General features: G+C 41.3%; 2 protein-coding genes across 2 annotated transcripts; both read right to left on the bottom strand.

The window, feature by feature from the left end:
* Nucleotides 1-760: 760 nt before the first annotated feature.
* On the bottom strand, nt 761-5,026 carry LOC129829996 (SAM pointed domain-containing Ets transcription factor-like). The gene is made up of 4 exons (XM_055892097.1): nt 4,594-5,026; nt 1,596-1,793; nt 1,176-1,358; nt 761-939 (listed from the first exon to the last, which is right to left on the bottom strand). The coding sequence occupies exons 1-4, from the start codon at nt 5,024-5,026 to the stop codon at nt 761-763; spliced, it is 993 nt and encodes a 330-aa protein (XP_055748072.1).
* A 12,948-nt stretch (nt 5,027-17,974) lies between these two features.
* LOC129829988 (protein ILRUN-like) lies at nt 17,975-23,981 on the bottom strand. Its single transcript, XM_055892087.1, has 5 exons — nt 23,710-23,981; nt 22,113-22,267; nt 21,696-21,893; nt 20,301-20,614; nt 17,975-20,155 (listed from the first exon to the last, which is right to left on the bottom strand). Exons 1-5 carry the CDS (start codon nt 23,865-23,867, stop codon nt 20,120-20,122), a joined length of 861 nt encoding a protein of 286 aa, XP_055748062.1. The 5' UTR covers nt 23,868-23,981; the 3' UTR covers nt 17,975-20,119.
* Between the last annotated feature and the right edge of the window lie 3,371 nt (nt 23,982-27,352).

Raw genomic sequence — 27,352 nt, 5'->3', positions numbered from 1 at the left:
TATAAACAGGGCTTCTATCACTGGTGTTTCTCTCTACATATGGATTCTAGCACTTGAAATGTGGCAATGATATTGAAATGCTTAATATTACAGTAGTTTACTGTATTCACAGATTCCTATTAGACTTGATTCTTCCGCCAGTGAACGGGCACCGAAGTCAAATAATTTCTCTATACTTAAAAAAAATTACCAATGTAAACATCAGATCTGTGTGGTTAACAGCTGTGGTTACTTGTGACTCATGAAGAGCCCCATACATGGGAATACCACTACAGATCAGTAGTAAACACATTGCACACATTCACTCCAATATTCACCCGGCATGTAACAAAATGCCATGGACTGTACGAATGCTTTTATATCCGAGGGACATTGTGTAGTGTAAATGAAAGAGGAACCACCTTAAAAAGTCAATACTGGTGGTTACAGTAATGTGAAGTCACAATCAGAGAAAAAGAATACAGACATATGGTTTTGACCTTTGTGAAAATTAAATATTGGACAATTAGTATTGGAAATATTTGAAATGTAAAACTTTGCATATCTAATGCAATGTGGCAATAAAAAATGACAAAACCCCATATCCAATCAGTTTACCTAATAATATTGGAATTAGGCAGGAGTGCACAATGCAGGAGGCAGTTTATACATTGCGTTGCTGGAGCTAAAACAACCCTTTTGCCAAAACCTGTTTGGCTAGATAGTGGTCTCCAGTCATCATCAACACTAATCTTCTCTTCTGGCTGGCTGCCCCACAGCTTCATACAGGGTGGACAAACTGGTAGACCAGTCTCTGGGACACATCAGGCTTGCGGATGATGCCCTTCTTGTAGTACTGTCGGATAGAGCGACTCAGCTTGTCATAGTTCATAGCTGGACGGTTCTTCCTGATGCCCCATAACCTGGACACATAAGCCGAGTCTTCTATTTTGAAGATTCCTGATGATTATAAGAAAAACTATTTTTGAGAGATGGAACATTTCACCTTTTTCAGCAACCAATGCACGATAAGCCCCAATGTTGAATAACCCAAGTCAGCTCCCATGGCAAACTTTTCTCACCCGTACGGTGTACATTTTAGGACACCCTCAGCCTCAAACCTAGGAGGGTTGCCCTAAAATGTACACCTACACCCGCATGCACTCCACCCTTATGGCTTCTCCCTGCCCACTCACCTTTCTCCTTGTTGAGCCAGCGGATGCAGTGTCCGTAGTTGTGTGGCTTGAGGAGCAGCTCTCTAAGAAACTGCCACAGGTGGATGGGCTGGCCTGAGCAGGAGGAGTCTGCCTTTGGCCACGACTCCTCAGCACCATGTAACCTGTTATCTCCTGGTGTGCAGGGCTCCTTCATGCATGCAGCTGTGACAAAAATAACATAGAACAGAATTACACATTTGTGATCTCAACACAAGACAATACCTGAAAACTACAGCACAATCTGTATAGTGAATGAGCCAGGTATTCCTTCAGCTTGTGACTATAAAACACACAATAATTTTACAATGGAATGACCCACACCGAAGATGAAATACATGCCATGTTATATATACCACAGTACAAGTAAACAGACCCATTGAAGGTTGTCAGTTGTTCTACCTGATCTCCAGATGTCCAGATGAGCGTACAGCAGGTCTCCACACTGCATTGAGCGCTGCCTGAAGTCCTCCTCTGTCATGGAGCACAGGTCCTTCCCACTGAGCTCCTGGAACACCTTGCCCACCTGGGGTAGTCTGTACAGGTGCTCTGTCCACAGCAGCCACTTCTGGACGTTCCCACAGTTCCACTCGATGGGGTCTGCACAGGAGATGAGTTGTTCATGATGGACCAATATAATGGTAAACATTTATCCACAGCAAGTTATATATACAGTTAAATACAATGGCACTGTTGGCACCAATGATGTATATAAACACTGTATTGCTGATGCTATGTACTGCCCAGTGAGAGGCATTGAAGCCACCGGCCGTCCATATTGGCACTCCCCCGAAGGAACAGTCAGATAAATGTTTCAAGGACAAAATAACATGTATTTAATTATTTTTGTTGTTGTAGTAGGGACAGTAACATTTTAACTTTAAAAATATATACTTTAGGGGAAATATTTATATACAGTTGAAGTCGGAAGTTTACATACACCTTAGCCAAATACATTTAAACTCAATTTTCACAATTCCTGACATTTAATCCTTGCAAAAATTCCCTGTTTTAGGTCAGTTAGGATCACCACTTTATTTTAAGAATGTGAAATATCAGAATAATAGTAGAGAGAATTATTTATTTCAGCTTTTATTTCTTTCATCACATTACCAGAGGGTCAGAAGTTTGCATGCACTCAATTAGTATTTGGTAGCATTGCCTTTACATTGTTTAACTTGGGTCAAACATTTCGGGTAGCCTTCCACAAGCTTCCCACAATAAGTTGGGTGAATTTTGGCCCATTCCTCCTGACAGAGCTGGTGTAACTGAGTTTGTTTGTCTGAGGTTTGTAGACCTCCTTGTTTTCTATAGGATTGAGGTCAGGTCTTTGTGATGGCCACTCCAATATCTTGACTTAGATGTCCTTAAGCCATTTTGCCACAACTTTGGAAGTATGCTTGGAGTCATTGTCCATTTGGAAGACCCATTTGCGACCAAGCTTTAACTTTCTGACTGATGTCTTGAGATGTTGCTTCAATATATCCACATCATTGTCCGTCCTCATGATGCCATCTATTTTGTGAAGTGCACCAGTCCCTCCTGCAGCAAAGCACCCCCACAACATGATGCTGCCACCCCCGTGCTTCACGTTGGGATGGTGTTCTTCGGCTTGCAAGCCTCCCCCTTTTTCCTCCAAACATAACGATGGTCATTAGGGCCAAACAGTTCTATTTTTGTTTCATCAGACCAGAGGACATTTCTCCAAAAAGTACGATCATCGTCCCCATGTGCAGTTGCAAACAGTAGTCTGGCTTTTTTATGGTGGTTTTGGAGCAGTGGCTTCTTCCTTGCTGAGCGGCCTTTCAGGTTATGTCGATATAGGACTCGCTTTACTGTGGATATAGATACTTTTGTACCTGTTTCCTCCAGCATCTTCACAAGGTCCTTTGCTGTTGTTCTGGGATTGATTTGCACTTTTCGCACCAAAGTACGTTCATCTCTAGGAGACAGAACGCGTCTCCTTCCTGAGCGGTATGACGGCTGCGTGGTCCCATGGTGTTTATACTTGCGTAGTATTGTTTGTACAGATGAACATGGTACCTTCAGGTGTTTGGAAATTGTTCCCAAGGATGAATCAGACTTGTGGAGGTCTACAATTTTTTTTCTGAGGTCTTGGCTGATTTCTTTTGATTTCCACATTATGTCAAGCAAAGAGGCACTGAGTTTGAAGGTAGGCCTTGAAATAAATCCACAGGTACACCTCCAATCGACTCAAATTCTGTCAGTTAGCTTATCAGAAGATTCTAAAGCCATTACATCATTTTATGGAATTTTCCAAGCTGTTTAAAAGCACAGTCAACTTAGTGTATGTAAACTTCTGACCCACTGGAAATGTGATACAGTGAATTATACGTGAAATAATCTGTCTGTAAACAATTGTTGGAAAATTGTTGTGTCAACAATTGTTGTATCATGCACAAAGTAGATGTCCTAACCGACTTGCAAAACTATAGTTTGTTAACAAGAAATTTGGGGAGTGGTTGAAAAACTTGTTTTAATGACTCCAACCTAAGTGTATGTAAACTTCCGACTTCAACTGTATATATATATTTTCATGTTTTATTTTTATGTTTAGCTGACATAATATAATTTAAATGTATGCATTAAGGTGTCTGTGATAGAATAAATGTGGCAAAAACAAATGTAAGCATGAACAAATGCATTTCTATAGCTTAAAAATGGTGGGGGAGTGTCAAGATGGAGTCGCGGAAGCTTCAAAACAGCACCCCGTCAGTCATCTAGTCTATATATAAATCCCTTTTTGGCACTCATGCAAATGCATAGGTTACCTATTCAAATGTGAGCTAGTGCATCTTTAAGGAGCCTTTGAGGAGAAGGAGATGAGGTGTGTGTGCATTGTACTGTACGAAACTTCTGAACTCATATTTGTGTTGCTTTATGACAGGTACCAAGTTGGTGAGTGTGTGAAATGATGAATTGTCAACAGAGCCATTTGCACAGGGCGGGGAGGCCTCAGACACTTCCTTTCATTGGGTTTAGCCTATCGTCAGTGGCATTGCCATTAAGTCGGAGTGTCGCATAAAGAAAGACCAACCTAAATGGTGACCTTCACTGTTTTGTTTGCTTTGCTGTAAGTAAGATCCAATAGTGCATAAGGGGGTACTTCAACTGTTAAAGTAGTGCATGAAAGGTGCTCTTTTGTCTGTGCTCTTTTATTCTTATCCTCAGCCAATCTACTGACAGTGACAGGTCACATGCTCAACTCTAGTGAGCATAATAGACCCTGAGACTGATAGAGGCATGAGGTCTATACCTTTCGGAGAACTTAACATATGAAACGGTAGCGCAGTTTATAGCACAGGATAAGGTGGTAATAACATGGTATTGTAACAAATTATAGGCAAACAATAGCTTGGTAATTTAACAGTTTTCCTACCTGGAGTAATGTTGAGCAGTATGCAGGCAGTCTCTATGTCCTTCAGTACCTCTCCCAACACCATGCTCTGAACCTGCTCCAGACAGCGTTCCTCAACCTGTCCCTCTAGCCCAGAGGGGAGCCCCAGGCCCTGGCTGTTGATGACAGGGCACTGCTCCAGGGCCTTACAGGGGAGCACAGAGGGCGCTGCTTCAGACTTCTTCAACAGCCACGAGCTGTTTTCAGTGAGGAGCATGTCGAAGCAGGGCAGGAAGACCCCTTGCAGGCTGCGTTCAGGAGCTGTGTGTTTAGGCACACTTATCAGTCCCCGGGGCGGCTTGGTGTCCTCCTCCTCCCAGGCCCTCAGGGCAGACCCACTGTGGGAGTAGTCACTGAAACTCATCAAGGGTAGGTGCACTGTGCTTCTCATGCGGTCACAGCCTGGACTCCCCATAGCTTCAACAGTGCTGGAGAAAACAAAGGAAGACTTTCATCAGTCATGTTGTATAAAGGGATTTATACTGGATACACCTAAATATCATTTGGTATCTTATGAGGCTCAATTGGAAACAATAACGAACTCAATGGCAAACTGTTAATATATTGACATAGTAAATGAGATGAGTAAGAACAAACATTTTTTTTAAATAATATCTGATGAAGAACAGAAACTGTCATCCATGAGTGACACTTTCTATTTACACTTTTCTAGTCACTTTGTTTGACTGTCTTATTTTCCTTCAATTCACATGGAATTATTTTCTCTCAGACAGTACTGTCTTTATGCTGCATTGAAACCATGACCAAATGCCCAAATATTTAAACAGCAGTAATCCTAAAGCAAATATGACATTTCATACATTTTATTTGGTCTGTTGGTACTTTCTTCAAAATGTTGAATTAAACAATCTCTTTTCATAAAAACAACATTTCATTATGTAGAGTAGCACATTTGAGTATGGTGTGTAAGAATCTTGAATGCCTGACTTCTTGTGATGTAATTAGTAACCCTATAGGATGAAACCCTGCAGGTGAAACATATTCAGTTGGATACAGTTCATCCAACAGTTCAGTTGGATACCAGAGTGACAGTTAGTTCAGTGAGAACAGAATTCTATGGGGGGGGGGGGGGGGGCTGACCCTCTTATCTTACCCTGAGGTAACAGACATATTGTAATGTCAAGTAATAATGTCATGCAATACTGTATCAATGACAGCTGAATCAGCACTTATTAACTGAGGCCTTGGGCCTAGGATGTTTGGCTGGTTGCTCATGTGCTGGTGGACACTGACAGGGTTAAGTTTTTTAGGCACCAAGATTGATTTGAGCTTAATAGTAAAAAGAAAGTCCTTGCCCTCATGGCATATTAGATAAAAGGTGGATAATGAATAACCCAGCCCATATCCATGGTGTGACCGCAACAGCTCATAATGCTGCCCTGTCCATGCTCACGTAGCGAGAGGGATTACACTGCTGAGAAGTGCTGTGCCTCTGGGCACTAAAACCAGAATGCACCATCCTTATGTATGACTTATGCTGTAGCTTGTACTGTTGCCATTGACACTAAGGTGTACAAACGACAGTATAGCGCAGCTGTTTGAGCCTAGGAGCTTTTCCTCCCAAGATGACTAGAGTTGAGAGAGATTATCATGGAAGAGATATTTACCCCTAGGTATGCGTTTTCAGGTGCTTTTGTCTTTGGGTGATGGACTAGACACGCAAGACCATGACACGTTTTCACTCCAATTATCTTAGCAAATCCATATCGCATCAAATAACATTTTACTGCTGACAGACATTAAAATACCTGCCCTTCCAGATATCACATGGGAAAGACTTTTAGGTTTTTCCAGTGGTGGAAAAAGTAACCACTTGTCATACTTGAGTTAAAGTAAATATACGTTAATAGAAAATGTCACTCAGTAAAATACTACAAGAGTAAAAGTCTGAAATTATTTGGTTTTAAAAATACTTAAGTATCAAAAGTAAATGTAATTGTTAAAACATAAGTAAAAGTAAAAATTATTTCTAATTCCTTATAATAAGCAAACCAGACTGCACAATATTTTTGCTTTTTTATATATATACCGATAGCCAGGTGCACACTCCAACACTCAGACATCATTTAAAAACAAAGCATTTGTGTTTAGTGAGTCCGGCAGATCAAAGGCAGTTGGGGTGACCAGGGATGTTCTCTTGATAAGTGCATGAATTGGACCATTTTCCTGTCCTGCTAAGCATTCAAAATGTAACGAGTACTTTTGGGGGTCTGGGAAAATGTATGGGGTAAAAATACATAATTTTCTTTCGGAATGTAGTGGAGTAAAAGTAAAAGTTGTCAAAAATATAAATAGTAAAGTAAAGTACACATACCCCAAAAACTACGTAAGTAGTACTTAAAAGTATTTCTACTTAAGTACTTTACACCGCTGGGTTTTATTACTATTTAGTGCATGAGGGGTTTGGTCAGATCATATGGCTTATCGTTTCCAAGACTAAGTGTAACATAATTGGTGAGTTGTTACAGGGAAGTTAATTGACTAAATACTGTAAAATGGGGGCCTTTCATCTTCTATGGAAAATGAAACAGTTCATTAAAATGAATACATCTCAATTGATTCTCAAAACTATTAAAACAGTTATGATTTTTACATGGTGTTATACTCAAAGAAAACTTTCCCTTTATTGAAGTGTCTTACAGTCATGCTCCATTTCTATGTTTTCCTTTGTGGGTATGTGTGCATGCATGTGTGACTATTGTACTACACATGAAAGAAATACTACTTTAGAACAAAACACTGGCTCCAAAAATATACCTTGCTAGATAACAATGGTAAACTGATATCAGAGGAATTCAGTCGATATGAAGATATTTGGTCATGTATTACTCATTGCATTCTCCCACACATTAGTCAAAGGGAGGGCTACTTTAAAATGCACACCTATTTCTTTATCTGGCTACTTTACCAGCATTAAAAAAAATCTGAGTGTGTTTGTATTCTTCTAAACTTTCAATCAGAATTCAGGCACACATTATCATTAGCAGAGAGTGGTTAAACTCTCATTCCAACCTGTTGAACTGGTTTGGTTCCCCTTGGGGCATTGTTAATAAAAATTAAAAACATTGCTAGTGAGTGATTACTAACAAGCAGTTTTGTGCACTTGCCATGGATGCAAGAAAAGATCAGGAAATGTCAGTGTATCAAAAGGAAAGAAAATCACCTGCACTTTATATCTGAGGGGCATGAAAATGCCATAAAAAAGAGAATCTCCTCTGATATTGCAATACGAGTAAAAACAAGGGAATTTGTAAGTGCTCAAAAACTGTAACAGAGTGAAAAAGTGAATATAAACTTAGTGTTTCCTTCAAACATGCATCATCAGTGTCTTGAACTGTGACCCCTTCTGTAAAGAATGGCCTGGTACTGTAGCTACAACACCAATAGTTCACTGCTACAGTCTCAATCCCTGACTGAAACACATCCTATCAAACTGGTTCCATAATTTGCTATCCTCATGAATATAACTCCTTTTAAATCACACTGATCAAAATCACCACCTCTACATCCTTACATAGTTCAAGCAAGTCTACCACTTCATCATTAAAAATCCACCTAGTGGTTAGAGCGTTGGGCCAGTAACTGAAAGGTTGCAGGATCGAATCACCAAGCTGAAAAGGTACAAATCTGTCGTTCTGCCCCTGAACACGGCAGTTCACTGTTCCCTGGTAGGCTGTTATTGTAAATAAGAATTTGTTTTTAACTGACTTGCCTAGTTAAATAAAAGGTTAAATAAAAAAATTATAAACATCTCTCCCAAGCCCAGGTGTGCCCGTAGACTTACCTGGTCAGAGGTGTAGGCTGCTGATGTTGTCTGAGCTGATAGACTGTCACTCTGGATATCTGTCTTTGAGTCTGTCAAAGGACTGTCTTCTTGTCAAAGTGCTGAAGAGTTCCACAGTGAGTCACAATACAGATACCGGTTAGTCAGATGCTCAAGTCCCAAGCTCCTCTGGTGGTGGATGAGTCTAATATGTAGGCTTTACCTCAGTGGTCCTCTCTGGTTGGCTGTCGCAGTCGTCAGGTTGTAACAGATGATGGTGGCCCTCAGGTCATGAGGCAGTGATGTGTCAAAGAGAGGGTCATTAGGATGCCTGGAGCCGCGTCTCAAACACTTTCAGGTGGTCGGAGCTCTGTCTGATGCTCTGACAGTTGTGAGGGAGTCCTCAGCTGGCTTGATTGGTTGAGTGTAAGGCGAGGTTATTGGTCACTGCCGGCCAGCCTTATCTGTAATAAAGTTCTCACAATACTGACAAATTCATGCCAGAGGAGGGTGTGTGCCCAAGCAAGCGTGCACATAGGAATACTTGCTTCAATGTGACTTCAAGTCATATTTATAAGGCGCCATTTTACCCTTTGTAAACAGTATGAATAATGTGGTTCTGCCTAGCCACAGGTGAATGAGCAACTCTGTGATGACATCTGTAGCTTCCCTCCCCTCTTAAGAAGAGCGGCAGTTAACTCTTTGCTGTCAGCCATGGCTTCTCATAGTGAAAGGACGAGTTTTCTAAAAGTGTTCCCTTCAGTATTTGTTATAATCTATACACAGTTTGTGATTTGTGAATAGGACAACATTCCATTGGCCTGAGGGGATTTTTCAAAGAATAATGAATCAGGCTGCATTGTCTTATTAAGAGACTGGTAACAACACATTTGTCTACCAAATGAGCAATTACAATATGCAGTGATTTTTGACATACAAGCTTTCTACTTTTTGCCATTTTAGGTGAAGTTGAGAAATAAAGAAAGAAAGTCACAAACTCTCTACACATACAGTATATTTCTCTCCTTTAAATATGTTGGAGTATAAAGCCAATAGAGCTTGGGTGTCAAACTCATTCCACAGGGGGTCGAATGTCTGCAGGTTTTTGTTTTTTCCTTTCAATTAAGACCTAGACAACCAGGTGAGGGGAGTCTCTTACTAATTAGTGACCTTAATTCATCACTCAAGTACAAGGGAGGAGCGAAAAACCACAGACACTCGACCCTCCGTGGAATGAGTTTGACACGTGCTATAGTGTACTTTGTTTTTTTGGGGGGGGGTTTCGAAATAACCGTCCTTACCAGCACAAATTACCATAGTAATTTACACCACATAAATATTTGTTTGTCTTTTTCCTGGATATAGTGTTACCCAGCCTATTCAACGGTGCCATATCAGATGTGATGAGACAGCAGGAGGTGAGCCATGATCTGCAAGAGAACAGAACCACACCTGGAGGTTCTTTGGATCGCTACAGTGTTATCGTATTCATACAGTATATCTGTATATCACTGTTTGCACAGAAAAAGCAGCTTACAAACTACATCTCAGACACACCCGTGAAAACACACACCCACACCCACACCCACACGCACACGCCAGAGGAGGCTGGTGGGAGTAACTATAGGATTACGGGCTTATTGTGATGTATGGAATGGAATAAATGGAATGGTATCAAACACATCAAACATGGAAACCATGTTTGTTTAACCCTAACCCCTTCACTTTTTCCAAATTTTGTTACATTACAGCCTTATTCAAAAACTACTTTTTTCCTAGTCAATCTACACACAGTACCCCATAATGATGAAGCAAAAACTGTTTTTGATTTTTATTCCAGCAAATGTATTAAAAATAAAAACTGAAATATCACATTTGCATAGCGGCAAGAAAAAGTATGTGAAACCTTTGGAATTACCTGGATTTCTGCATAAATTGGTCATCAAATGTGATCCAATCTTCATCTGAGTCACAACAATAGACAAACATAGTGTGCTTAAACTAATAACACACAAATTATTGTATTTTTCTTGCCTATATTGAATACGTAATTTAAATATTCACAGTGTAGGTTAGAAAAAGTATGTGAACCCCTAGGCTAATGACTTCTCCAAAAGCTAATTAGAGTCAGGAGTCAGCTAACCTGGAGTCCAATCAATGAGACGAGATTGGAGATGTCGGCTAGAGCTGCCTTGCCCTATAAAAAACACTCACAAAATTTGAGTTTGCTATTCACTGATGTGAACCATGCCTCGAACAAAAGAGATCTCAGAAGACCTAAGAATTGTTGACATGCATAAAGCTGGAAAGGGTTACAAAAGTATCTCTAAAAGCCTTATTGTTTATCAGTCCACGGTAAGCCAAATTGTCTATAAATGGAGAAAGTTCAGCACTGTTGCTACTCTGCCTAGGAGTGGCCGTCCTGCACAGATGACTGCAAGAGCACAGTGCAGAATGCTCAATGTGTCACGACTTCCGCCTAAGTCGGTCCCTCTCCTTGTTCGGGTGGTGTTCGGCAGTCTACGTCACCGACCTTCTAGCCGTCATTGATCCATTTTTCATTTTCCATTGGTTTTGTCTTGTCTTCCTACACACCTGGTTCCAGTCCCATTCATTACATGTTGTGTATTTAACCCTCTGTTTCCCCTCATGTCCTTGTCAGAGATTGTTCGTTGCATGTAGGTGTGTTATTTGTTCTGGTGTACGACGGTTTTGCACACTATTATGTTATTTTTGTATACTTTGGTTTTCTGAGGTTTTTTGAATGTTTATTAAACAGCTCCGTTTTTACCAAGTTCATTCTCCTGCGCCTGACTTCCCTGCCACCAGCACGCACCGCATTACACAATGAGGTTAAGAGGAATCCTAGAATGTCAGCTAAAGACTTACAGAAATCTCTGGAACATGCTAACATCTCTGTTGGCGAGTCTACGATACGTAAAACACTAGGCAAGAATGGTGTTCATGGGAGGACACCACGGAAGAAGCCACTGCTGTCCAAAAGAAAAAACATTGCTGCACATCTGAACTTTGCAAAAGTGCACCTGGATGTTCCACAGCGCTACTGACAAATATTATGTGGACAGATTAAACTACAGTTGAGTTGTTTGGAAGGAACACACAACACTGTGAGGAGAAAAAAAAGGCACAGCACACCAACATCAAAACCTCATCCCAACTGTAAAGTATGGTGGAGGGAGCATCATGGTTTGGGGCTGCTTTGCTGCCTCAGGGCCTGGACAGCTTGCTATGATCGACGGAAAAATGAATTCCCAAGATTATCAAGACATTTTGCAGGAGAATGTAAGGCTATCTGTCTGCCAATTAAAGCTCAAAAGAAGTTGGGTGATACAACAGGATAATGACCCAAAACACAGAAGTAAATCAACAACAGAATGGCTTCAACAGAAGAAAATACACCTTCTGGAGTGGCCCAGTCAGAGTCCTGACCTCAACCCAATTGAGATGCTGTGGCATGACCTCAAGAGATCAGTTCACACCAGACATCCCAAGAATATTGCTGAACTGAAACAGTTTTGTAAAGAGGAATGGTCCAAAATTCCTCCTGACCGTTGTGCAGGTCTGATCCGCAACTACAGAAAACATTTGGTTGAGGTTATTGCTGCCAAAGTAGGGTCAGCCAGTTAATAAATCCAAGGGTTCACATACTTTTTCCACCATGCATTGTGGATGTTAACACAGTATGTTCAATAAAAACATGAAAACGTATAATTGTTTGTGTGTTATTAGTTTAAGCAGACTGTGTTTGTCTCTTGTTGTAACCTAGATGAAGATCATATCAATTGTATGCAGAAATCCAGGTATTTCCAAAGGGTTCACATACTTTTTCTTGCCACTGTAAGTATTCAGACCCTTTACTCAGTACTTTGTTGAAGCACCATTGGTAGCGAATACAGCATCGAGTCTTCTTGGGTATGACTCTACAAGCTTGGCACACCTGTATTTGGGCAGTTTCTCCCATTCTTCTTTGCAGATCCTCTCAAGCTCTGTCAGGTTGGATGGGGAGCATCGCTGCACTGCTATTTTCAGGTCTCTTCCAGAGATGTTCGATCGGGTTCAAGTCCAGGTTCTGACTGGGCCACTCAAGGACATTCAGACTTGTCCCGAAGCCACTCATGCGTTGTCTTGGCTGTGTGCTTATGGTCATTGTCCCATTGGAAGGTGAACCTTGGCCCCAGACTGAGGTTCTGAGTGTTCTTGAGCAGGTTTTCATCAAGGATCTCTCTGTACTTTGCTCCGTTCATCTTTCTCTCGATCCTGACTAGTCTCCCAGTCCCTGCCACTGAAAAACATGCCCACAGCATGATGCTGCCACCACCATGCTTCACCGTAGGGATGGTATTGACCAGTTGATGAGCGGTGCCTGGTTTTCTCCAGACGTGACCAGTGGTGTAAAGTACTTAAGTAAAAATACTTTTAAGTACTACTTAAGTTGTTTCTGGGGTTTATATTTTTGCCAACTTTCACTTTGCTACATTCCCAAAGAAAATAATGTACTTTTTACTCCATACATTTTCCCTGACACCCAAAAGTACTCGTTACATATTGAATGCTTAGCAGGACAGGAAAATGGTCCAATTCACGCACTTGTCAACAGAACATCCTTGGTCATCCTTACTGCCACTGATCTGGCGGACACACTAATCACAAATGCTTCATTTGTAAATTATGTCTTAGTGTTGGAGTGTGCCCCTGGCTATCCGTCAATAAAAAATATAAAAATATTAAAAAAATATGCCATATGGTTTGCTTAATATAAGGATTTTGAAATGGTTTCTTTTGATACTTAAGTACATTTTAACAATTCCATTTACTTTTGATACTGAAGTATATTTAAAATCAAATACTTTTAGACTTTTACTCAAGTAGTATTTTACTGAGTGACTATCACTTTTACTTGAGTAATTTTCTATTAAGATATCTTTACTTTTACTCAAGTATGACAATTGAGTACTTTTTCCACAACTGGACGTGACGCTTGGCATTCAGGCCAAAGAGTTTAATCTCGGTTTCATCAGACCAGAGAATCTTGTTTCTCATGGTCTGAGAGTTCTTCAGGTGCCTTTTGGCAAACTCCAAGTGGGCTGTCATGTGCCTTTTACTGAGGAGTGGCTTCCGTTTGGCCACTCTACCATAAAGGCCTATTTGGTGGAGTGCTGCAGAGATGGTTGTCCTTCTGGAAGGTTCTCCCATCTCCACAGAGGAACTCTGGAGCTCTGTCAGAGTGACCATCGGGTTCTTGGTCACCTCCCTGACCAAGGCCCTTCTTCCCCGATTGCTCAGTTTGGCCGGGCGGCCAGCTCTAGGAAGAGGCTTAGTGGTTCCAAACTTCTTCCATTTAAGAATGATTGAGGCTACTGTGTTCTTGGGTACCTTCAATGCTGCAGAAATTTTTGGTACCCTTCCCTAGATCTGTGCTTCGACACAATCCTGTCTCGGAGCTCTACGGACAATTATTTTGACCACAAAGCTTGTTTTTTTCGTCTGACTTGCACAGTCAACTGTGGGACACTATATAGACAGGTGTGTGCCTTTCCAAATCATGTCTAATCAATTGAATTTACCACAGCTGGACTCTAATCAAGTTGTAGAACATCTCAAGGATGATCAATGGAAACAGGATGCACCTGAGCTCGATTTCAAATCTCATAGCAAAGGGTCTGAATACTTATGTAAATAAGGTATTTCTGTTTGTGTTTTGTCATTATGGGGTATTGTGTGTAGATTTATGAGGGGAACAAATTATTTAATCAATTTAGAATAAGTCTGTAACGTAACAAAATGTGAAAAAAACGAAGGAGTCTGAATACTTTCCGAATGCACCGTATTAAATTCCAGCCATTACAATGAGCGTTTCCTCCTATAGCTCCTCCTACCAGCCTCCCCTGGCACACACACACATTGTCTGATCAGTCTGATAATTGACTGGGACTTGGCCCTGGAATTGAGGTTAGAGAGACTGACCAGAAATATTGCTGGTTCAAGCCCCGAGCTAGGCAATAAATAAAAATGAGAAGCTGGCTTTTGCTAAACATACATGAGGTGTTTAAGGTGTTTAACAATGTTTATTCTCTACACCCTGAGGTGAAGACATTACAAAACACATTGGTTAACATCGTGATAGTAGGACTAGCACAACAGAACATTAAAGCAAAGCAATTTTCTGCCAGAAACCAACTCACAAGGTATAGGGGCGGCAGGGTAGCCTAGTGGTAAGAGTGTTGGACTAGTAACCGGAAGGTTGCAAGTTCAAATCCCCGAGCTGACAAGGTACAAATCTGTCGTTCTGAACAAGGCAGTTAACCCACTGTTCCTAGGCTGTCATTGAAAATAAGAATTTGTTCTTAACTGACTTGCCTAGTTAAATAAAGGTATAAAAATATATATATGTAACTGATGTGAAATGGCTAGCTAGTTAGTGGGTACGCTAGTAACATTTTAATCAGTTAAGTCACTTGCTCTGAGACTTTAAGTAGGGTTGCCCCTTGCTCTGCAAGGGCCGCGGCTGTTGTGGAGTGATGGGTAACGACGCTTCGTGGGTGTCAGTTGTTGATGTGTGCAGAAGGTCCCAGGTTCGTGCCCGTGTTGGGGCGAGGGGACGACGTAAAGTTACATCTGTGACATATACTGTATGTAACTAGTATTGAAATATGATGTAACTACACTGAAATATGTAAGAAAGTGAAAAGCTGTGAAAATCTCAATGCTATCCAATTTGTAAGTCGCTCTGGATAAGAGCGTCTGCTAAATGACTTAAATGTATAGTTCCAGGAATTCCCTAAAAATGTTTAAAACCCACTTTCTTGATATACTCAAACTGTCTTTGTGGCATCCAAGATAATTAATTGCACCATTTTCTATTGTCTGATGTGGTCACTAGCCAAACTATGTTTTCTCATGACAACAGTTTGCGGTGAAGTTGAGGAGGATCTGCAACTTTCTGATGACTGTTGTTAAAAGTGATGTTGCCAGGATAAAATGGCATTAGGAAATGCAGACTTCTAAAGGGAAGTTTAAGATGCAAATTCACCTCTTTCCCAATCTGTAAATCTTCCTGGAACGTCTACCAATCTTCTATCTACCACAATCATGCCATTCAAATCTACTTGGAAAGTTGTCATGAGTTGAAACTGTCATAGTACCAGGGTACGCTTTTATTTGGAAAGGGGGGCAACTTCAGGTAAAACTATTTTGAAGGGATACAGAGATGACAAGCATACGCTTTCGAGTTGTTTGAGCAGTCTGGTGAGGTTGAGAACTAACTAACCAGTCAGGGTTAGGGGTAAGTTACAGCCAGTGTTCTTGATTAACATACATGCTCAGAGCCAAGGGACAGAGGTATAACACAAGAGGCTAAAGCTTAGCCCACGGAATCACAATGACAAATGAATTGAGGGACTTGTGTGTTCAATCAGGCTATGTGTGTGAGAGCTGTACTGAAAAGACGGAGACATTTATGAAATGTTGAAAGATCTGTCACAGAAAAGGTGATATCCCTCATTTAAATGTTCAGAGAAATTGTGTAACAGCAATATTGTAAGCGAGCGAGCACAAATATTTGCTTAAACAAAAGAGCACTGTTTGTGCAGTGCTGTTGAAATATTCTAAAGAGCTACCATGTGCCAACACAGTTGGATGAATCATCAGCGTAAGTTAATAGACACATCTAACATCTCAGTGTTGGTTTGATGCCAATGACAGATTATGCCCCTTGCCTATAGCAATTAAAATATTTAAAAACCTGTCATTGAAGTTGTTGATGCACAGTTTCAATGGGCCGCACCCTGCAACAACATATACTTTATTTTTGTAATATATTTTCATTGAAGAGTTGAAAGTGCAGAAGAGTGACCATGTTACACTAACTAGGTAAATCAACATTGTTTCTACGTCATTTCAACAAACAAAAAAATCTATGTGATGATGTTTAATCAATGTGGGAAAATTATTGGATTTGCAAAAAGTCATCAATGTAAGGGAATTTTGTATTTTTAGTCATTACCTTGCTTCATAAATTTGAAGAGCACATGCAATTTATCTAAGATATTACCAATTGCCTTCAGGGGAAAACTGTAACATAGGCAGATTCTATGACAGGAGGTGTGGTTCTGGACAATGACACTGTTGTCACATTGACAAAGTACAGTCAATCATACCTGGGTGCAAATTAGTTTGCTGCCGTTTGTTGCCCAACTGCCCCAATGCAATGAAGTAAATAGTAAATATTTGAAAAATGCAATCATGCAAACTAGGTTTTCAAAGTCAATCACTGGTTGCAGATGGAAGGTGCAGAAGAGTAACAACACTGTTACACTAACTGATTGAATCAACGTTGTTTCTATGTCATTTCTACGACAAATGAATGTCATGACGTTTAATCAACGTGGGGAAATGATTGGATTTGCAAAAAGTAAATGTCAGGGAATTCTGTCGATATTTCACAGATATCAAAACTAACCGTTGAACTGGGTGGGTAACCTCTTCCATCCACTCAACCCTTGATCCAACCCACTATTACATAATATCATAGTAAGTAACTCATCTTGTCTTCAAACATATTTTCACTGTCATTATCACACTCTGCTATAGCCTTCTCCCCTGCTGTCTCAGGTGGATGAGCTCTAAGATATTTACATAATGCTCAAGGTTGCCAACATTCAAATGAGCAGCGTTCCCTGAGGCTGTATGCTCAGCAGATAAACAGAAACTAGTGAACTGTAGCGTTTTGGCAAGTTAGCCCCGCAGACCTAGTGATTGTAACCAAAAACCTCTTTAAACTGAAAAAGCACTTTGGTTGAAACACCCACCCACCCTGTCCATCAATTATGCCCTGGGGGTTTGACACAGCCTACTGTATGTGGAAGCTATCCCCCTTTTCTTCAGTCAGAGCTCTACACTATCCATGCCTTATACCTATGCAGCTTTACCTTATAATAATGACATTTATATCCTGGTCTAATTGGATATGTATTGGCTATTCATAAGATTGGCTGACTTTTCAGTCAAATTTTACCATGCCAAAAACATGTAGATCAATTCTACCTGAGATTCAATCACCCACAAAGGTGACTGATGGCTGGGATTAATTTATGAATGAGGCTCTGTTACATTTGGTGCAGGGAAAATAATCCATTATCGTGGAGTGGGAACCTGAACAAAAACCAGTGACCGTCATCATAACCTGAGTTTAGGACTTTGATTTGGACACCTTATTGACATTAGTAGAGGAAAATGTATACTTTATGAATGCAAGTTATTCATTCTCAAGTTGCTTGGTAAATATTACAGGCATCCATTTCCACTACCTGTACACAGTAAATAAACGTTTTTTGTCCTTATGCGTCTTTAGTGCATGATTAAAGCTAATCAGTTGAAGAAATTCATCTGGAGAGAAATGTATTACTGTAGTAACTGCAAAAATACTCAAGGCAAGATAAGTTAACATTCCAGTTCTTTTAAAAATCATAAAACTGAATATTAACTCTAAAATAAAATCATTTACTGAGTCGATAAATCTAAAGTATGTGCAAAATAAAGACCACGGAGATACGCCAAGCATTTTGTTTTCAGTGATAATTTAATCATACAAACGTTCGTTCAAACATACAGGAAAAATGCTTTCATATCTTTGCTGACTCTGTGTCTCATAAATGTTCTGCTGTAGAATTCCAAAAGTCATCCATTCTAACTCCTGAAAACTTCACATTAAAAAAAAATCTATCATACCCCCTAAAAAAAGCAATGTATCACTCAATTCGTGACAACCGACTGTAAACAAAAAACATACAAATGTGGTGTGTGTCCCAAACGGTACCCTATATAGTAAGGAAACTATGAAGGGAATAGGGGGCAATTTGAGACACAACCAAGGAGATTAAATGGGCAGTGTATACCTGTTACGACGAGGAGAAACATTTGTCATTACCTTGCTTCATAAACTTGAAGAGCACATGCAATTGATCTAAGATATTACCAAATGCCTTCAGGGCATAACTGTAACATAGGCAGATTAGCCATGACAGGTGGTGTGGTTCTGGACAATGACACTACTGTGACATTGTCAAAGTAGAGGCAATCATCCCTGGGGGCAAATGAGTTTGCTGCCGTTTGTTGCCCAACTGCCCCAATGCAATGAAGTAAATAGTAAATATTTGAAAAATGTAATCTTGCAAGCCAGGTTTTCAAAGTCAATCCCTGGTTGCAGATGGAAAGATAACAAAACCGAGGAGGACCACACATGTAGCCTACCACCAGGCATGTAGTGTCCCAGGCATGTAGTGTCCCAGGCATGAAACTGAAGCATAAAGACAACTGGCCATCATAAGGAGCAATAGTAAAATATCTCACGTTTGGGCTGGAGGCCAAACTACTCAGTGCATAGAGATTAGCCAGTTAGTGCAAGTAATTTAAAACATTCTTTAAAATATAGTATTTTGAGGGACTAACGAATTGAAGGCCTGTATATTTGAATAAATGGTTGGGTTTAACATTGTCTGAGCAAGAGGACACTGTAATTGTAATTTCTGAATTTTCTCTCAAGAACAGATTCATTTTCCTGGGCTTTGGAATAAATAATAATTAACAAAAATAGCTAGAAAATCTGAAAACCTTAAATGAAGCTGTCTCTTCAAGGCAAATGTATAAGATCTTTGGGCAGATAAAACAAAAATGCTTCAAAACAACATAGCTCTACATTCAGCAAATACATTCAACTCAAGATTACAAAACCAAGAAACGACACTGCTTTGCAACATGTGGACTTTTGCAATCTCACAGAACAAAATGATTAAGCCCTATTAAAACAAATTGAACCTACAGGGTGGCGATATAATCTACTTTCCAAGTATTGATCCTGACATGGATGGTCCTTTGAGTAAATGTTAGTTAATGTTTCTTTTATTACCAATTGGTAAGTGGGAAACTGCAATTTTGCTAAAGACCTCCCTCTAGTGGATGAATAGCTCAACTAACAACTGTAGCTCAACTAACAGAACCAACCAACAATCAAAAGTGAAGCTACAGCAAATGGGATTTGCATGTGAATAAGCTGTTCTTCTTTTGTTGTTACCAGAAAAACATCAAAAACAATACATGCTTATCAGGCTGCTAAATTTGCTCAATTATTCTCCTGTCCCTAAAAAGTATACACTGTGAAATTAGGATTTTTAAAAGTATGAAAAGAAGAGGTTACTTTTTTTTTTTTTAAGTCAGCTTAGGAACTAGAGGATCAGTACGCAAAATAAATGGCTTTTCCTCCCTAGTCTGTCTCTTTCAGGTTGCATAAACCACGCAAATACACATACCCACGCACATGCACACTCCGAAGCAAACACACACTCCTCCTTTCATCACTGCAGTCTCAACAGCATTCGGACACGACAACTAAAAATAAAGACCAGAAAAAAAAAAACACTTGTATCTCATCTCTTTAAAAAAAGATTTGTAGCACTCATTTTTAACTTAGCATTCACACATGCATACACTGGATGTGGGATCTTGTTGGTTGAGTCGTATGCTGGGAGAACAGAGCAGCTTTGTCTTCTGGTTTCCGTTTGTGTTGCGTAAAGTGGAGGGGGAACTTTGCATAAGTGTTTGTATGAATCTCAGGTTACTCTACCAGCCACAAGTAAAGTCTCCTCCCTCAATAGTTGGTGTGAATCCAGGAACACAGTGGTGCCTGGATGTGACGATGTTTCCCGAGTTTTAAGATTGCCCAAAAGGATAGGGTTCGTGAATACCCTGTGGGTAAAAAATAAAGAAACATTTTGTGGATATAGATTTTTTTTTATAAATACAAAGTTGTTATTGTACTGATGAGCTATGGTATAATTGAACAATGAAGGGTATCCCTAAAAAGTTTGCAATTGCTTCACATAGGCCTTACCTGACTGTAAGTCACTAGGTTGCTTTGGAGCCCGTTTGTTGCTATATTCACAGAGTTGTGTGACAGTCCATTTTGCTCTTGCTGCATTCGGTCCGGGCCACCCTCCCAGACGTCCGCGGAGTCCTTGAGGCCACTATCGTCCCGGTGACTGTTATCGTGGCCACCGGCGTGTTTCTGTGGCGAGGCGAAGGGGTTGTAGTCTCCCTCCACGTTGCGGGCAGGCTGGGTGTTAAACTCGGCCTGGAAGGAGGACATCTGCTGCGTCACGCCCAGGAGGCCTCCCACCTCCACGCTGACGATTACCCAGATCACATCTACAGTGGGGAGAGACAGTAACACTCCACATTTTTCATTGGTAGAATTGGTGCTATGAACGTTAAAGCAGCAGAAAATAAGATTGAGATACAGCCTATATGAATTCTATCTACTTTTAAAGCACATGTTATGCCCTAGAAACTAATATGTAACACTGTAAAGACATTCGTTTATTATAAAAGCTAAAATGTTGATACAAATCCCTGTTATTATTACAAAGTCATTTGTGGAATATTAGGTTTCTGTGCCCCCAAATGTTTGGATATACTGGTAAAGTTAGCTAGCTAGCCAATTAGGTAACATGACTGAACAAAGTGTAAACAAATGGTTAACGACGCGAAAGTAGTTTTACAACGGCCCACAACATGGTTTATGAATGTAAAATGCTTTCCCGGCTATAGGAAGATAAAAAATGTTGCGCCTGTAATATGGGTCAGATCTTTTGACCTGGGGGTACGTTTGTTAAATCACTTTTGCCATCTACTCCGATTACAGAGTGTGCCTGAGTGCAGAATAACTGATTAATTTACGAAAGCGCAACACATGTTAAATATGACGTGTCAGTAAACATCGGCAAAATCGTTTTAAAATAAATTGCTGCCAGCAGCAGTTACAGTCACTAAAGCTCTGGATAACATGAAAACAGTCTAACCAGCTCTGCTAAGGCGAGTAAATTGGTCAGTGGGGTGATCTCTCATTTGTGTCTGGAATTAGCTACCAAGCTAGCCAACTTTAGCCAGTTAGATTTGGCCATTTACTGCCGTTGTGAGGTCAGAATGCTTGGATCAACCCAACCCTAGTTGCACAGTCCTCCCAAAATTGTTATCCTGGTCGCACAGCAAAATATTTTGTCACACTTCAGAGCCCTGATTAGACCTTCAATATATTCAAGTGATGTAAACGCTAACTTTGGTGAATTCCACATTAGACTGCGGTAACACTTTACATTAAAGTATACTTTATAAAGGATGTATAAAAGTTTAAAACGATAAATTAGTTTACAGATTATTAGAATTGTTTAAATTGTTAACAACAGTTGTGTGCTTATCATTAAGCTGGTTGCCAAATGAAATTTCTCACCCCCATAGAAGAGTCCGGTGGCTGTGCACATCCTCCACTGGCCCTGGTACATGCCAGGGGAAAGGGGGCTGCGCATCTGTACGCTGACATCAGCCATCTCCTGGGGTTTTAATGAGCGCACCATCACCATGTTCACATGACCAAACTGGTCCCCTCCAACATACTTCAGACATACCCCAGGGGGCCAAGACTCTGCTCCTGCAAGAGCAAATAAACAAAACATGCATGATGAAATGAATAAACAATAACCTCAATTGCCAGCTCCAGTAACGATCAGTAGCTTGTTTGGGATGCTGTTTACTACTAGGATAGAACTTCAAAGCCTGAAAGCTAACATTATAAGGCCTTGTCAACACTGTTGTCAACACTGTTTATGACTGTGTGCAGTTCCTAAAGTTTTTTTTCACTACAACCAACCTGTGTTCTGTATCCTCCACGTCTTAGTGAATGGCGTGTCAGGGGGCACAGACTCCCCCTCCCCGATCGTCACATCCCCAACAAAAGACATGCATGGTGCGTTGATGTTGGGGCTTTCAAAGTCATAGTAGGCTCCGATGGCTGCTTGTAAGTTCCTATAAGAGACGTAACAATTTAGGGAAAGGAATGCATATCAGTTAGTAGAACACAACAATCCCCAGAGGTTAAAAAGAGGGGGTTAACTAGAAGCAAAAATCAATATCATATTTTTACCAAAAGAAGGCCTGCTTATTGAACTGGCCAAAAACAGGGTGCATGGAGAAAATTTATGGATGACCTATGCTCCTTATGGAATAAATTGGTTTAAGACAAGTCAGTATGTCAAATATGAATCTCAGCAGTGAAACTTGTATTGCCTCTTGGATCCCTCCCGTGACATACGGATATAATGAGAGGGAGCCAAGCCTACTTAAGCCACCACCCCTAAAGGCCTTTACTAACAAGCTGGTCAACAGGAATTAAACAAAATATTCTAAATATTTCTGAAATTCTCTGACATAAGAGGGTTTTCAAACATTCCTTCCTCATACAATTTGGCCAGATGTCTGAGGGGACATTGACCTTTTGAATTATGCATGTTCTTCAGAGCAACACTACAGAAATCTGAATGTGCAGCAACATACCTACTGTCATAATGTAGTTGTGTGTGCAGCGGTTCTAATTTTAGACAGTAATTGCGCTTCCAGAATGAGCTAATTAATTACATTAAAAAACTAATTGTGACACATTTGCACTGCAGAACACAGTTGTGTGGGGGCAAAGCTTCCACCAGTAACATTGTTGCCCATGAAACTTGAATTGCACCAAGTTGTTACATAACACAGGCCGCAGCATGTTCCCTGATCTAAAGGAGGGTCTTGGAACCTTGTCGTGAGGCAGGCCGTGGTCTTGTAAAGGTCCTTGCTATCAGAGATCCTTGGAATGTCCCTACTCCATTGAAGTTTACATTTACAATTGTTAAGGGTAGTGTTTAGGGGTAGGTACGTCCCAAGTATCCCGTATAGCACTATCGGTCGTGTAATGACTGGGCACTTTCATGTGGAAAGAAATTCATAGCTGAAAAAGGAAAGCAGAATGGACAAACGAACCTCGTTGGTTGAAGCCTTCTGTTGTAGTTAGTTAGCTAGCTATGATTACTCTTGCTAATTATACCAGGCCCAGTTAATTCAAGAAGACCCTCTCCAGACATTAGAATTAGTCTGACCATAACACAACTGAACACTGGAAAATAAAGATATGTAATTGACACGTTCCCCTGTATAAAATGATAGAAAATAGACTCAGATATGTCAATGATTTTTCAACCAAGGAAGGACTATCCTGGTTGTAGCCAATTAGCTAGCATGCAATCCAAATGAAAACCCAATTTAATTACATTTCTGATTTAAGTATATACACAAGACAATATAGTTTTGTCTCGTTGAATTGTAAATACAAAGAAAGTCACAAATAAACCGTGTTGGCTGACTATCCGTCATGCAAGTTTCAAAATCCTAGTATTAGCAATCACAGAGAGGCCACAATTCCCCGAACTCACCAATTGGTCATGTCCAAGAAGAAGGCGCATCCAGAGGGGTTCAGTTGAAACCCAAGCATTCTCTGAAACTCGGCTATGAGGATGTCCTTATCGGTAGTGCCCATGCAGCTAAATTTCTGCATTAACTCCGGGTCCAGGTCCAAATCCATGCCCTCCATCGCGGATTTCCCTGGACATAGACAGGGTTCCTTTCCTAATTTAGTCCGAGGCCTCAACCTGTCATAACAAACTCAACAACAACCCAAATGCGCATGTCATTGACAATTATGTGACTACGTCAACCCATGGCCTGTTCAAGATGGTCGATGTAGCAAGATAATCTGCAACAAAAACATCTGAGTAGGTCTCAGACTGTCCGCTATTTATTTTAGTACACATAATAGATTATTTAATCTGTACATCGCTTTAATATCAAACAACATGTGGTGAACACATACACATTGTATTTTGTAATCGAATAAACGCAGCGCCTAGCTCAGGCCGACCTTCTTGAACTAGGCCACAGTTGGCGTTCATAAATTCACCATGGAGTGCGCTCTGGGCCGTTCGTAAATTTAGAGCGTTGTCAGGATGTTTGTTCGTAAATTCAGATCGTTTCGCTCTTAGGGCGAGGTTCTGACCTCACAAAGCAGTCAAGCACCCAAGCTATCTAGCTTGCTAGATACAATACTTTCTAACACGTGGGTGCGTTCGTAAATTCACTCTGGCTATTTATTCCGATTTCAAATCTGAGTGCTATAGCGCAGAATAACTGATGAATTTACGAACATGCAACACCCGTTGAATATGACCGGTATCAGTAAACTACTGCGAAAAAAGTAATTAAACTGTTCAACTATTGTCTTTCACTCTTTGAGTCAACTACGCACCACATTTTAAGCACTGCAGTGCAAGCTAGCTGTAGTTAATGCTTTCAGTACAAGATTCATTCTCTGATCCTTTGATTGGGTGGACAACATGTTAGTTCACGTTGCAAGAGCTCTGATCAAATCAAATGTATTTATATAGCCCTTCTTACATCAGCTGATATATCAAAGTGCTGTACAGAAACCCAGCCTAAAACCCCAAACAGCAAGCAATGCAGGTGTAGAAGCACGGTGGCTAGGAAAAACTCCCTAGAAAGGCCAAAACCAAGGAAGAAACCTAGAGAGGAACCAGGCTATGAGGGGTGGCCAGTCCTCTTCTGGCTGTGCCAGGGGAGATTATAACAGAACATGGCCAAGATGTTCAAATGTTCATAAATGACCAGCCTGGTCAAATAATAATAATCACAGTAGTTGTCCAGGGTGCAACAAGCCAGCACCTCAGGAGTAAATGTCAGTTGGCTTTTCATAGCCGATCATTGAGAGTATCTCTACCGCTCCTGCTGTCTCTAGAGAGTTGAAAACAGCAGGTCTGGGACAGGTAGCACGCCCGGTGAAGAGGTCAGGGTTCTATAGCCGCAGGCAGAACAGTTGAAACTGGAGCAGCAGCACGGCCAGGTGGACTGGGGACAGCAATGAGTCATCAGGCCAGGTAGTCCTGTGGCCCCATCCGACGATATCCCCAGACAGGGCCAAACAGGCAGGATTTAACCCCAGCCACTTTGCAAAAGCACAGCCCCCACACCGCTAGAGGGATGTCTTCAACCACCAACTTACCATCCTGAGACAAGGCCGAGTATAGCCCACAAAGATCTCCGCCACGGCACAACCCAAGGGGGGGCGCCAACCCGGACAGGAAGATCACGTCAGCGGCTCAACCCACTCAAGTGACGCACCCCTCCTAGGGACGGCATGGAAGAGCACCAGTAAGCCAGTGACTCAGCCCCTGTAATAGGGTTAGAGGCAAAGAATCCCAGTGGAGAGAGGGGAACCGGCCAGGCAGAGTCAGCAAGGGCGGTTCGTTGCTCCAGTGCCTTTCCGTTCACCTTCACACTCCTGGGCCAGACTACACTCAATCATAGGACCTACTGAATAGATGAGTCTTCAATAAAGACTTAAAAGGTTGAGACCGAGTCTGCGTCTCTCACATGGGTAGGCAAACCATTCCATAAAAATTTTGCTCTATAGGAGAAAGCCCTGCCTCCAGCTGTTTGCTTAGAAATTCTAGGGACAGTAAGGAGGCCTGCTTCTTGTGACCATAGCGTATGTGTAGGTATGTACGGCAGGACCAAATCGGAAAGATAGGTAGGAGTAAGCCCATGTAAAGCTTTGTAGGTTAGCAGTAAAACCTTGAAATCAGCCCTTGCCTTAACAGGAAGCCAGTGTAGAGAGGCTAGCACTGGAGTAATATGATCACATTTTTGGGTTCTAGTCAAGATTCTAGCAGCCGTGTTTATTAGCACTAACTGAAGTTTATTTAGTGCTTTATCCGGGTAGCCGGAAAGTAGAGCATTGCAGTAGACTAACCTAGAAGTGACAAATCAAATCAAATGTTATTTGTCACATACACGTGGTTAGCAGATGTTAATGCGAGTGTAGCGAAATGCTTGTGCTTCTAGTTCCGACAATGCAGTAATAACCAACGAGTAATCTAACCTAACAATTCCACAACTACTACCTTATACACACAAGTGTAAAGGGATAAAGAATATGTACATAAAGATATATGAATGAGTGATGGTACAGAACGGCATAGGCAAGATGCAGTAGATGGTATAAAGTACAGTATATACATATGAGATGAGTAATGTAGGGTATGTAAACATTATATTAAGTGGCATTGTTTAAAGTGGCTAGTAATACATTTTTACATAAATGTCCATCAATTCCCATTATTAAAGTGGCTGGAGTTGAGTCAGTATGTTGGCAGCGGCCACTAAATGTTAGTGGTGGCTGTTTAACAGTCTGATGGCCTTGAGATAGAAGCTGTTTTTCAGTCTCTCGGTCCCTGCTTTGATGCACCTGTACTGACCTCGCCTTCTAGATGATAGCGGGGTGAACAGGCAGTGGCTCGGGTGGTTGTTGTCCTTGATGATCTTTATGGCCTTTCTGTGACATCGGGTGGTGTAGGTGTCCTGGAGGGCAGGTAGTTTGCCCCCGGTGATGCGTTGTGCAGACCTCACTACCCTCTGGAGTGCCTTACGGTTGTGGGCGGAGCAGTTGGCGTACCAGGCGGTGATACAGCCCGACAGGATGCTCTCGATTGTGCATCTGTAGAAGTTTGTGAGTGTTTTTGGTGACAAGCCGAATTTCTTCAGCCTCCTGAGGTTGAAGAGGCGCTGCTGCGCCCTCTTCACAACGCTGTCTGTGTGGGTGGACCAATTCAGTTTGTCCGTGATGTGTACACCGAGGAACTTAAAACTTACTACCCTCTCCACTACTGTCCCGTCGATGTTGATAGGGGGGTGCTCCCTCTGCTGTTTCCTGAAGTCCACAATCATCTCCTTTGTTTTGTTGACGTTGAGTGTGAGGTTATTTTCCTGACACCACACTCCGAGGGCCCTCACCTCCTCCCTGTAGGCCGTCTCGTCGTTGTTGGTAATCAAGCCTACCACTGTAGTGTCGTCCGCAAACTTGATGATTGAGTTGGAGGCGTGCATGGCCACGCAGTCGTGGGTGAACAGGGAGTACAGGAGAGGGCTCAGAACGCACCCTTGTGGGGCCCCAGTGTTGAGGATCAGCGGGGTGGAGATGTTGTTACCTACCCTCACCACCTGGGG

Source organism: Salvelinus fontinalis, chromosome 31 (assembly GCF_029448725.1).
Source record: "Salvelinus fontinalis isolate EN_2023a chromosome 31, ASM2944872v1, whole genome shotgun sequence".
NCBI classification, from domain to species: Eukaryota; Metazoa; Chordata; class Actinopteri; order Salmoniformes; family Salmonidae; genus Salvelinus; species Salvelinus fontinalis.
Note: the sequence above shows the minus strand (reverse complement) of the source record. Positions and strands in the feature narration are given on the sequence as shown.

Coding starts and splice junctions, on each gene's coding strand:
- LOC129829988 (XM_055892087.1), bottom strand. CDS start 23,867: ATGGAGGGCATGGATTTGGACCTGGACCCGGAGTTAATGCAGAAATTT. Junction 22,268..23,709: donor TTCTTGGACATGACCAATTG/GTGAGTTCGGGG, acceptor CGTCTCTTATAG/GAACTTACAAGCAGCCATCG. Junction 20,156..20,300: donor ACCTAGTGACTTACAGTCAG/GTAAGGCCTATG, acceptor TTTTACCCACAG/GGTATTCACGAACCCTATCC.
- LOC129829996 (XM_055892097.1), bottom strand. CDS start 5,026: ATGGGGAGTCCAGGCTGTGACCGCATGAGAAGCACAGTGCACCTACCC. Junction 1,794..4,593: donor ACTGCTCAACATTACTCCAG/GTAGGAAAACTG, acceptor TCTCCTGTGCAG/ACCCCATCGAGTGGAACTGT. Junction 940..1,175: donor CTGGCTCAACAAGGAGAAAG/GTGAGTGGGCAG, acceptor TATAATCATCAG/GAATCTTCAAAATAGAAGAC.